At 33.6% G+C, this 12,494-nt stretch overlaps 1 protein-coding gene across 2 annotated transcripts in view; it reads left to right on the top strand.

The window, feature by feature from the left end:
* Nipped-A (Transcription-associated protein Nipped-A) overlaps nt 1-12,494 on the top strand; it is a 375,844-nt gene that overhangs the window by 282,736 nt on the left and 80,614 nt on the right. For both annotated transcript variants that reach the window (XM_075378320.1, XM_075378311.1), the window contains 2 exons: nt 4,992-5,203; nt 9,788-9,952. In XM_075378320.1, coding sequence (XP_075234435.1) covers nt 4,992-5,203; nt 9,788-9,952 — 377 coding nt within the window. The remainder of the gene's footprint in view (nt 1-4,991; nt 5,204-9,787; nt 9,953-12,494) is intronic.

Below are 12,494 nucleotides of genomic sequence, written 5' to 3'. Positions count from 1 at the left end.
TGTTTAATTTTGTATTAATCCTTCTCCTTTTATTTCGTCATGTATTTCTGACAATGGTAGTTAGACAATTTTTAACATCTGCCACTCAAATAGGAGTGGTATCCATATTATATCACATACTGTTGCCATTCTAGCAGCTGCATTTGTGCTTTCATTTCCTTGGATACTAGCATGCCCTGGAGTCCATACAAATAGACATCACTGTCATTGTTGATTTAAAATATACAGAATGGACAGGATGTTTGCAATAAGGACATCCTTTATGTTCTTGTTCTGAATTGCAATAGGTGCACTTAGCAAGTCGGAAGATACAAGCACTTTCTCTTTGGAGAAATGTTTTGAGTAGCAAAGAGCTTGTTGTATGGTAATAAGTACTGCTGTTTAAACACTTATCATATCTGACAGTTTCTAAGAATGGACTTCCTCATTTACATATATGGATCATCCAACACATTGTTTGGTTTTAGAACCATCAGTATAAATTTTAATGTATTCTTCATAACTATTAATGTTTGATAAAAATTTGTGTTGGATAATTACTGCCGCTTTCTCTTTTATTTCTCCATGAGAGAGATTTAATCTTGTGTTTACTGCTGGTAAGAACCATGGCAGTATTTGTCTTGTAGAAATTGCTAATGTGTCTGGTAAAGCAATTCCATATTTTCTTGTTAATTCACGATACCATTTGCCAGCTGGTCTGGAATAGATAGCACAACATTCATATTTAGTAGCCAAAGGTTGTCGTTAAGTATTTTATTGTTTATATGATATGGGTAGGAAATGCCCATACATTTGCCGCATATCTTAACAAAAGGATCTCTCTTCTATAATGTAGTGGCATTAACCTGGCCTCTGACATTAAACTAGCCACCAGTCCTTATGAAAAACACCTGTGGCATATCTGATTGTGCTGTTATGTATTACATCTTAACTTTCGTAGATACAACTTTTTAACGGATGAATATACAATACACCCATAGTTGAACTTCAATTGAACCAATGCTTTATACAGCCTCAGTAGTATTTCTTTATCTGAGCCCCAATTGATGTTTGATAAACATTTAATAATGTTTAGGGCTTTGTTGCATCTAACACTCAAGTTTTGTATATGATATCCCCATGTAAGGGATGTAACTAATAATAGACCTAAAAATCAAATATTATCTTTGTATTGTGTTGGATGTTCATCGATAGTCAAAACAGGACCTTCATGAGAAATTCTGTTAACTACAGAAGTGTACACAGCTCATTTTCTGTGATGAAAATTTGAAAGCATTATTCCTTGCAACTTCGTTAAGAGAGCTTATCGCTCATTGTAATTTATACTTCACCATAACTGCAGTGTAGCTGGCATATACAATTGCCAGATCATTGACATATACACTTTTGCTGATTTCTGCTGGAATGCGTAATATCAGTTTATTGATGGTAATCGTGAACAAGGTACTGCTCAGTGGCAAGCCTTGTGGTATCCCATTTTCCAACCTTTTTACTGATGAGTATTCATTGTTAACTTGTACTTGAAAAGTACGGTCATTCATATAGTTGCTAAGTAATACTGGCAAATTGCTGCTAATGCCCCATTAATGTAGTTGAAGCATTATTCCACAACACCAGGTCATATCAAATGCCTTCTGCAGGTCAAAGAAGACTGACACAATGTTTCCTTGTGATGAAGGTATGATATTCTCTAAATTAATCATTTGATCAGTAGTTGAGTGGTACTGCTGGAAACTTGCTTGACATGACAATAAAAGATTTTCTTTTTCTAAAATCCAAATGAGGACACAGGTAACTATTGGGATATGTCAGATTTTTATCTTTCTTTGGCACTGGAACAATATGTGCTTTTTTCCACTGCCACAGGTACATTCCATCTTGCCATATCTGATTATATAGTTCTAATAATCTATATTTTGCGGTGGTACTCTGCTGCCTGATCATGATGTAATGAATTTTGCCCGAACCAAAAGCCATGTTGCCAGTTTTCTCAAACGCTTTACTATTTGAATGGTACAATTATATGAATAATTCATTTTAGCAGACCCATAAGTTCTGTTTTGGGCTTCTAAAAAATTCATCATAGTTAGCTGTTTCACTGACTTCTTTGAAATGATAAGCTAGTATCTCTGGAATTTCATTTGCAGTATCTTTGACTTCATCTTCATATTGAAGGCAGGTTATGGAAGTAAAGTTTGTATGCCTACAAATAACCTTCACTTTCTTCCAAACGTCTGAAGCAGTTGAGTTTCTGTTAATAGATGACACATATTTTTGCCAGGATTGTTTCTTAGAATCTGTCTTAAGTCTTTTTGCATATGCCCTGTATTTTTTAAAGGCAATTAGATTTTCTAATGTTGGATGTTTCTTAAAAGAGTTATATGCTTTTTCATTTCTTTTTATAGCTTAACTTAATTCATCGTTCCACCATAAAATGGGTCACTTCTTGAATTTCCCTGATGTTCTGGGAATTTATCTTGATGCTGAGTCAAATATAGCATTGACATCGACTTCGAACTCCAGTTGTTTCGGGGAGTATAATATTAGTCGTGAAGCCCATCCAATCTATTTATCAAATGGCCATCTTTTGGAGATGGGATATAATTTTCTTTTAGCATCAGTTGTAATTTGCACTGGGAAATGGATCACTTTCATGTAGATCTTCCCAAACTTTGGAAGTACACCTCAGTGCTATTGGTAAACTTATAAATGCTAAATCTATACAGGATGTCAATCCATCTCTGCCATTGAAAAAAGTTCCTGAATTATTTAAAATAATAAAATCAGAATTTAATAGGAAATTTTCCAATACTCTTCCACGGAGATCTACTTTATTTGACCCCTAAAGAGAATTATGTAAATTAAAGTTACCCACCAATAGTATGGTTGGGGGAAATTGAACAATTAATTCTTTTATGTCATCCTCCTAATCAGAATTTGACAATTATATGTGCAGTGGACATTTCATTATCATTGCAACCGCTTGCAGATTTGTGTTTCAATTGCTTCAGTGGTAGCTTTAGTCAATGTTAATACAGCTACTCCATTTCTAACTTATATTTGGAGGTTCATCAAGCTGATAAGTATTACATCTTCTTAGATGGAAATTTTTAGTTCAGTGAAAATGTTTCTCGCAGACATATACAAATTGGGTACCAATTCATGTACCAAATGTTGGAGTTCATGGATGTTTGACAAACACCAATGTAGCTTCTGGCCTCCAAATCGGAGACCATCAAAGCTGTGGACAATGACGGGCATGGATCAGCGTTTGGATTAGGTGCCAATTGAGAGGCAGGAACCTGAGAGATCCCCCACAACAGGAGGCACACTAGTCACTGCCTCAGGCAGGGGAAAACAGAACCCCGTATGTGGTTTTCAGTGGTACTACCTAAGATGTACAAGGCTTGGGAGCTTCCATAGAAGGCTCCAAAGCAGTCACTTTCTTCATACTATCATCTGACAGGTTTTGCAGACAAACTTGAACTTCTGGTTTAGTATCTGTCTTCTTTTGGTCAGGTGCACTTTTGCTCTTGGTCGACATTTTATCTGGAGGCTGTATCTTTATCGATGGTTTTGTAATTTCCTTTTGAGTGGGAGACTTCATTCTGTTGTCAAATATTCTCTCAATCATAGTAGCCAAAGTGGGTGCAATTTTACCAAGAAGTTGATCTGTATCAACAGCCTGAGCATAAGTTGTTCTTGCTGTAGGCTTGTAGGCCTAATCTTCTGGAGGGTTTTAACTTCCTGTACAGTTACCTCATCTTTGTAAACATGACAGTTTCTTGATCTGCGTGATTGCTGACCTTTACGGTTTACACAGAAAGGAGGATCCTTGCATGGTTCCCTTTTATGAATTTCATCACCACACACGCATATTAGCGGTGTTTCGCATCAGGCTGCTGAGTGGCCAAATTGTTGACACATGAAGCATCTCATTGGTTGTACTACAAAAGCCCGCACACCCAATCAGTATATTCCCTACGTGCACTTTCTCCAATAGGATTAGTCTGTTATAGGTGATGGCATGAGAAGCAGAAGGTAGGACTTTGTCATTTCTTCTCATGTTCAATCTATGGCTCTCCATTACTCGTTATGGTGCCAGTTCCTCTAAGATTTCCTACTCTGTACAATTCAGCAGATCCCGACAGACCACAACACCCTTTGAGGTATTGAGTGTTCTGTGCGGATCGACATGTATAGCCAATACTCTTAAATCCAAAGATCTTCTGCAACTGTATGTCATTAGTCATCTCTATGTGAAGTCCATTGTATGTTTTTTGGATTTCCTTAACTGGGCCTCCTGCGTAATTACTTATTTCTTGAACGATAAGAAATGGGCTTACCCATGAAAAATTGCCATCTGCTCTAGTGATTATCAGATACTTTGGTTTCGGAACATTATTCTTGAATAAATATCATTACAAACTCTTAACTTCATTTTTCATCCTTACTGACGCATGACTTTCTCTGTTTCATCTCAGGCAAAATGGCTGGTTCAAGACAAAGGTGTTTTCCTGAACCCTCTGCCACATTAGGTTTTTGTTCAGTCTTGCATGATAATTTAATCCCTTCTGTAGCAAAGCTAGCCACCGGGATACACCTCCACTCCACGGCTACCAAACCCAGAGGTCCGGTGCAGTACTCCAGTGGATCGGCATATGTCCTGGCAGAGAGTGGATGCACAGTCTCTGCACTGACTAGCCCCTACACACCGAATTATATTATTATCATTATTAGCAGTGTATTATTTTACATATTTGATGAGTCTTTTCAGTGTGATGCATTACTTGCTTAACTTGCATAAATTTTTTTCATAGCTGTTTACCTATATTTCTTATTTAAAAATAGAAAATGAATTGATTATTGGTCTTGCTGTTACTTTCATCTTGTAACATTACTTTATTCTTGCTTACTAATAGTTCCTAGTATAGTAATTAAGTGTATGTAATTAAATTATGGTTAAGATGTAATTATTCTTTTTTGTTTAGGAAGGATAGAGGATGCACATAAGACATTTTCTGCTGCAGTACAAATGCATGATACATTAGTAAAAGCATGGGCTATGTGGGGAGACTTCCTGGAACAGCAGTTTATAAAATCAAATCCACCTAATATAGTGACAGGTGTTTCTGCCATTACATGCTTTTTACATGCATGTAGACACCAGAATGAATCAAAATCACGAAAGTATTTAGCTAAGGTAAATGTTATGGAATTATTATTTAAATAATGAGCTACCCTGGTTTTTTTATTCTGTAACAGAAAGGTTTACTTAATTATATTCAAGATCTGATTATCATGAAGTACAAACCCAAAAATACTGACTATAAATAAGTACAGATGGTATTTTTGTGGAGTGATTTTTATATATTCAAACATTCTACTGTATGAATCATGAGACCTTGCCATTGGTGAGGGGGCTTGAGTGCTCAGTGATACAAAGTAGCTGGACCGAAGTTGCAACCATATCAGAGAGGTATCTGTTGAGAGCTAGACTAAGGAATGATTCCTGAAAGAAGGCAGCAACTCTTTCAGTAGTTGTTAAGGGCGTAAGTCAGGACAACTTAAACGGCCATATCAATATCACTCAGTCCTCTGAGTACTGCGCAACTGAAAACAATGGAAAACTACAACTGTTTTTTTTCCAAGAAAATGTAGCTCTCTGCATTTTCATATAGCAATGATGGAGGCACCTTCCTTGGTAAAATATTCCGGAGGTAAAATAGTACCCCGTTCGGATCTCCGGGTGGGGACTACTAAGGAGGGGTTAGCAGAAAACTAAAAAATAACATTCTACGAGTTGGAGCGTGGAATGTTAGAAGCTTGAAAAAGGTTGGTAGGCTAGAAAATTTAAAAATGGAAATGGGTAGGATGAAGGTGGATATAGTAGGAATTAGTGAGGTTCGGTGGGAAGAGGAAGGCGACTTTTGGACAGGTAATTTTAGAGTAATTAACTCAGCGTCAAATAATGGGCAGGCAGGAGTAGGTTTCGTGATGAACAAGAAGATAGGGAGGAGAGTGGAGTATTTCAAGACGCATAGCGATAGAATCATTGTAATAAGGATAAAATCAAAACCTAAACCGACAACGATTGTTAACGTCTATATGCCTACTCGTGCTCATGATGATGATGAGGTAGAGTGTGTATACGAAGAGATTGATGAAGCAATTAAACACGTAAAAGGAGATGAAAATTTAATAATAGTTGGAGATTGGAATGCAAGCATTGGAAAAGGCAAGGAAGGAAATATAGTGGGTGAATATGGGCTGGGCAAAAGGAATGAAAGAGGGGACCGACTTATAGAGTTTTGCACGAAGTATAATTTAGTAATTGCCAACACCCAATTTAAAAATCATAATAGAAGAATATACACTTGGAAAAAGCCAGGCGATACTGCAAGGTATCAGATAGATTATATCATGGTTAAGCAAAGATTTAGAAATCAACTTGTTGACTGCAAAACTTATCCTGGAGCAGACATTGATAGCGACCATAATGTGGTGATAATGAAATGTTGATTGGGGTTTAAAAACCTGAAGAAAAGGTGTCAGATGAATCGGTGGAATTTAGAGAAGCTTGTGGAAGAGGAGGTAAAGAAGATTTTTGAGGAGGACATCGCAAGAGGTCTGAGTAAAAAAGATAAGGTAGAAAATGTAGAAGAAGAATGGGAGAATGTTAAAAAGGAAATTTTTAAATCAGCAGAAGTGAACTTAGGCGAAACGAAGAGAACTGGCAGAAAACCTTGGGTTTCAGATGATAAATTGCTGCTGATGAATGAACGTAGGAAACATAAGAATGCTAGTGATGAAGAAAGTAAAAGTAACTATCGACAATTAAGAAATATTATAAACAGAAAGTACAAACTAGCGAAAGAAGAGTGGATTAAAGAAAAGTGTTCAGAAGTGAAAAAAGAGAAATGAACATTGGTAAAATAGACGGATCATACAGGAAAGTTAAGGAAAATTTTGGTGTACATAAATTAAAATCCAATTATGTGTTAAACAAAGATTGTACACCGATTTATAATACGAAAGGTAAAGTCGATAGCTGGGTGGAATATATTGAAGAGTTATATGGAGGAAATGAATTAGAAAATGGTGTTATAGAGGAAGAAGAGGAAGTTGAAGAGGATAAAATGGGAGAAACAATAATGAGATCTGAATTTAAGAGAGCATTAAAAGATTTAATGGCAGAATAGATTCGGAGTAACAGTACAAGGTGAAAAGATAAAGATGCTACGATTTGCTGATGATATAGTTATTCTAGCTGAGAGTTAAAAGGATTAGAAGAAACAAAGAATGGCATGGATGAAGTCCTACACAAGAACTACCGCATGAAAATAAACAAGAACAAAACTAAAATATTGAAGTGTATTAGAAATAACGAAGATGGACCACTGAATGTGAAAATAGGAGTCGAAAAAATTATGGAGGTAGAAGAATTTTGTTCTTTGGGAAGTAGAATTACTAAAGATGGATGAAGCAGGAGCGATATAAAAAGATGAATACCACAAGCAAAACGAGCCTTCAGTCAGAAATATAATTTGTTTACATCAAAAATTAATTTAAATGTCAGGAAAAGATTTTTGAAAGTATATGTTTGGAGTGTCGCTTTATGTGGAAGTGAAACTTGGACGATCGGAGTATCTGAAAAGAAAAGATTAGAAACTTTTGAAATGTGGTGCTATAGGAGAATGTTAAAAATCAGATGAGTGGATAAAGTGACAAATGAAGAGGTGTTGTGGCAAATAGATGAAGAAAGAAGCATTTGGAAAAATATAGCTAAAAGAAGAGACAGACTTATAGGCCACATATTAAGGCATCCTGGAATAGTCGCTTTGATATTGGAGGGACAGGTAGAAGGAAAAATTGTATAGGCAGGCAACGTTTGGAATATGTAAAACAAATTGATAGGGATGTAAGATGTAGGGGGTATACCAAAATGAAACGACTAGCACTAGATAGGGAATCTTGGAGAACTGCATCAAACCAATCAAATGACTGAAGACAAAAAAAAAACATTCTACTACTGAATAACACATATGTGTTATTCAGTATACACATCACAAGATGTGTTATTCTATAACACATCTTGTGTTATAGATGAGAGCTGGTGAAATCCTCCATAAAGTGTGCTGATTGAGAAAACCTTTGGTATTCACACATTAGTTCTTTCTGTTATATAAATTGTATAATTTTTTTTTAACTTAAGATGTTAGATTAATATATTTCTGTAAGTTCATTACGTACTCTAAACAGTTCAATAAGAGTGTATTAATTCCATAAATAATTTTATAATCTTGTAAATTTGCAGTAAATCATTAATTTTAGAATTCTTTAGATATGATGTGTATCAGTTATGTAGCATTGTCTTGGAAAATGATGAAATATGTATGCTTAAATGTTACAGTACTTTGATAAAATATATAACTTATTATTGTCTATGATAATTTATAAAGTGAACAGTTATAGGTTGTTTGTATAAAATACCTTACATTGATTTTTAATCTGGCCCTGTAGTTTTCATTTTAGTGGAAGAGAACGTTTTCTCTGTTACCAGCTGGACCAACTAATAATGGCTTTTATAAGTTACAGTAAGACAAATCCACAATATCTACTTCATGATCTTGTTATCAGAAACAAACTTAAACATTTTAATTAAAAAAAAGTCTCTATTGTGTAGCTTTGATAAAAAAAGTCCTCATTGTGCAGCTTGTATGGTTGTTAGAGCTCAGTGTATGTTTCATATAATTGAACTTGAATTTATATTCAAGTCCAGTTATAGATGAACTTAAATATAAATGACAGATTATGTATTTTTTACATTAGTGCATGTTTCCTACACAGAACTACCTTCCATAATTCTATTCAATTTTTTTTTTGTTTTTTATTCTCCTGGACCAACTTGCTTCTCTTGCTTCAGAGGATGAGATAAAATGGCAATTTTGTAGTATATGAAAATGAATCTAAACAAGATGATTCAGATGGGTGTATGTATATCAATAATAAATATACATACACTTACATTTTTAATTGTTAATTTTAGCATTTTAAATAATTACTTATATATTCATTAACTTATTATATAACTTATAATAAGTAATTCATCTGTAATTTTACATACATAATTTTCTTAACTTTTTACTTTTGTTTTGTGATTGCTTTTTTTCTGAATGAAGAATTTTGACAACATTCTAATTTGTTTATATGCCATTATATGCAAAACATTTTGAGAGTTTATTTGAGTATCTTTTTTTGCCTTTTCTGCAAAATAATGTAACTGTTACTTAATTTACCTGCAGTTCAGAATGTTGCTATATTGATATTGTTCAGCCATGTAATTTCTTTTTTATTTTGTTATTTTAACCTTTATTGTAATGTGTAAACAGTGTTCTGTGATTTCCATGTCTCAGTCTTGATTGATGATGATCATGGAATTTTCATTAACATGAGACACTAGTTCTATTAAAGCAAGGATTTTCATTTTTTTAAATATATATTATTGTTGAATTCAAACTATAAAAATGTATTTTTTTAAAAACTTTGAATTATTTAATCCTTAAATAAAGTTGTAATGTCTTTAGTTTGTAAACCATGTTCCAAGCATGTTATAATTCCCTGAAGATTCGATTGAGGAGAAAGACTTAGAAAAGTACTGTTAGTACTGAAAAAAGAAAAAAGTTAATCAATAAAAAAAAATTTTTGATGATTTAATTCCTAAATTTCAGTTCATAAACTTTAGCATGTAACATGAGTTAAAAAGTTATATCTTGCTTTTCCACAGGTCTTATGGTTGCTTACATATGATGATGATAAGTTTTCATTAACAGAAGCTGTCGACAAGTACGTTGTTGGGGTACCACCAATACAGTGGTTACCATGGATTCCACAGCTTTTGACATGCCTTGTACGCAGTCAGGGAAAACTGATTCTCAATTTATTAAGTCAGGTATATTTAAATATTATGCATTTGTATAATTACTTGTTAGTAAATGAAATTTACATGTTTGATTGGGAACAGCAGAGCAGATTCCAGAATGTTTTGTGTGAGAATGTTTGTCCAATAAGTTATTCTTTTGAACATATCGTTATTTGTACAGTAAGATATTCTTACTGTTAGAAGATTATTTTTAACTTTATAAATCTCGTTTTACATGACAACTAATAAGCATTACTTTTTTTACTACTTTTAATTTAATTTTATTTTTTTCTAATACTGACTTCTGCAGAAGGCTAGAAGGCTAGGTAAATATCTGGTTCAGATATTTATGAACAATAACAATGATTATATTTCTCATGTTTATAGATAGATATATTTTTTTAAATGTATTTAATCATTTGAAAACTAAAGATTATCGCTAAATTCCAGTTCACAATCCAAGGCTGTTTGAGAAATATTCTAATTATTACTGGATCAATTTTGCTATAGGATTCCAGTTCATCTGTAATAGCTTGAGTCATTATACTTAAACACTTAATTATTGTTTAAAAGTGTCCTGTTTTATTTTTTATTCTGAAATTATCAAAATTATTTTTTTTTTTTTTTACATTTAAATGATTGATAGATTATCATTCATATCTGAATGACTGAAATTCTGGACGTTCAGATACTATATATATATATATATATTTAAGATTATATGAAATATAAACCACCAAAACACAGTAATTAGATAAGTTAAACATACCATAATTAGTTCCATATTCCATATTACATTAAAATATAATTCTTTTAATTTGTCATTTACGTAAAATAAATAATATTTAATATACTTGCAAGATTCAATATAAACTTAAGATGTGGGATACTATGAAAATTGATTATTGGAAATTAATATGATAAGTTTAACTTATCTAATTACTATGTTTTGGTGGTTTATATTTCATATAATATTAAATTTTATTAATACAGTGGTCAATATGTTAATGAATTATCTGAATTTTCAACAAAAAAAAAATATATATATATATATACGTGGAGCTATTAAGTAAGGTTTGTTTTTTAATACAAACCAAATTAGTAGATATTGTCAAAAATCTTTTTTTCATTTCACTCTTTATGCTTTATGCTATTTTTCTACATAGTTACCTTGTTCGTTTAAACATTTATCACAGTATTTCACTGTGTTTAATTTAGTTACCAAATTTAGTTTATACCCACACCATAGAAATCAGCTACCTGTGAAGATCATGGGATTTTCATTAGCATGAGACAGTAGTTCTATTAAAGCAAGGATTTTAATTTTTTTAAATATATATTGTTGAATTCAAACTACAAAAAGGTATTTTTTTTAAAACTTTGTATTATTTAATCCTGCCATTAGCAGTCTTCAGCCATTGTTTTCATGTTTTCATTGGTGTCAAATCACTGACTACCTAAAAATCACTTCAGGTAGCGGAACAGGTGGTAATCATTCAGTGCGAGGTGCAGGCTGTATGGTGGGTGGTCCATTTACTGCCATCTAAAAAATCTGATTCACTCTAGAGTTTGTGCAGCAGAATGGGGTCGTGCATTGTCATTCAGCAACAAAACTAGAGATGACAGTAGGCCTTGTTATTTACTCTATATGGTGTGCCAAAGCTTCGTAAGGTCTTTCTTGAAATCTGTAAGATTGTAGAAACGATTTTGTATAGCACTAATCTTGAAACTTGTGAGAATATCAATGACAAAGTGGAAATAGTGAATCAATGGTCTTCACAAAGTTTTGCATCAACTATGCATACCAAATCATCTGTAATATAGAAGGTCGGCCAATCGCGGTTCATCATGAACATTGTCTTGTCCGTCCTTGAACACTTTTACCCATTTACACTTCTTGAAATAGCTGTCACTTCTTGAATTAGGCCTATAAAGCTCACATATCTGGCAATGAATATCTGCTGCTGAAACGTTTCTTACAGTCAAAAATTGAATTGCAAACTGTATTTCACAATCAGCAGGTCGCTCAATTATTTGAACCATTGCAACTTCATAATGTAAATCGTACACAGTGATGCTACAACTGCAAATAGTGTCTGCATTTCTATAAGTCATGCCAGGAGTGGAGGTGTATGTACATCTCGACAGCCATGCAAAATTTGTGTAGCTATCGCCAATCAGACCTTACTTAAAAAATGCCCACCCCTTGCGGTTATACACGCACGGACTCTTTTCAGCATATTAGCAGAAATCTTTTTAAGAGTTGCATTGGAAATATTTGTGATTAAGTCTGTAATATTGACTTTAAGTTCATCAATAGTGTGAGGATTGTTTTTGAGGGCCTCGGATGTAATATAGCCTCACAAAAAGTAGCCAGATGTGAGGTCTGGGGACCTTAGAGGCCATAAACCCTTGCTTATTATTCGATCATCAAAGAACTCTTGCAGAAAATCCATGGTCAAATTCGACAGTTTTGACGGTTCACATAACCATCGAGATGGATCCAAGCTTCATCACTAAAGAACACTGTGTTTAAAAATTTGATTCCATTATCATTTACAAGAGACCTAAA

This window comes from Lycorma delicatula, chromosome 1 (genome assembly GCF_047948215.1).
Source record: "Lycorma delicatula isolate Av1 chromosome 1, ASM4794821v1, whole genome shotgun sequence".
Lineage (NCBI taxonomy): Eukaryota > Metazoa > Arthropoda > Insecta > Hemiptera > Fulgoridae > Lycorma > Lycorma delicatula.
Note: the sequence above shows the minus strand (reverse complement) of the source record. Positions and strands in the feature narration are given on the sequence as shown.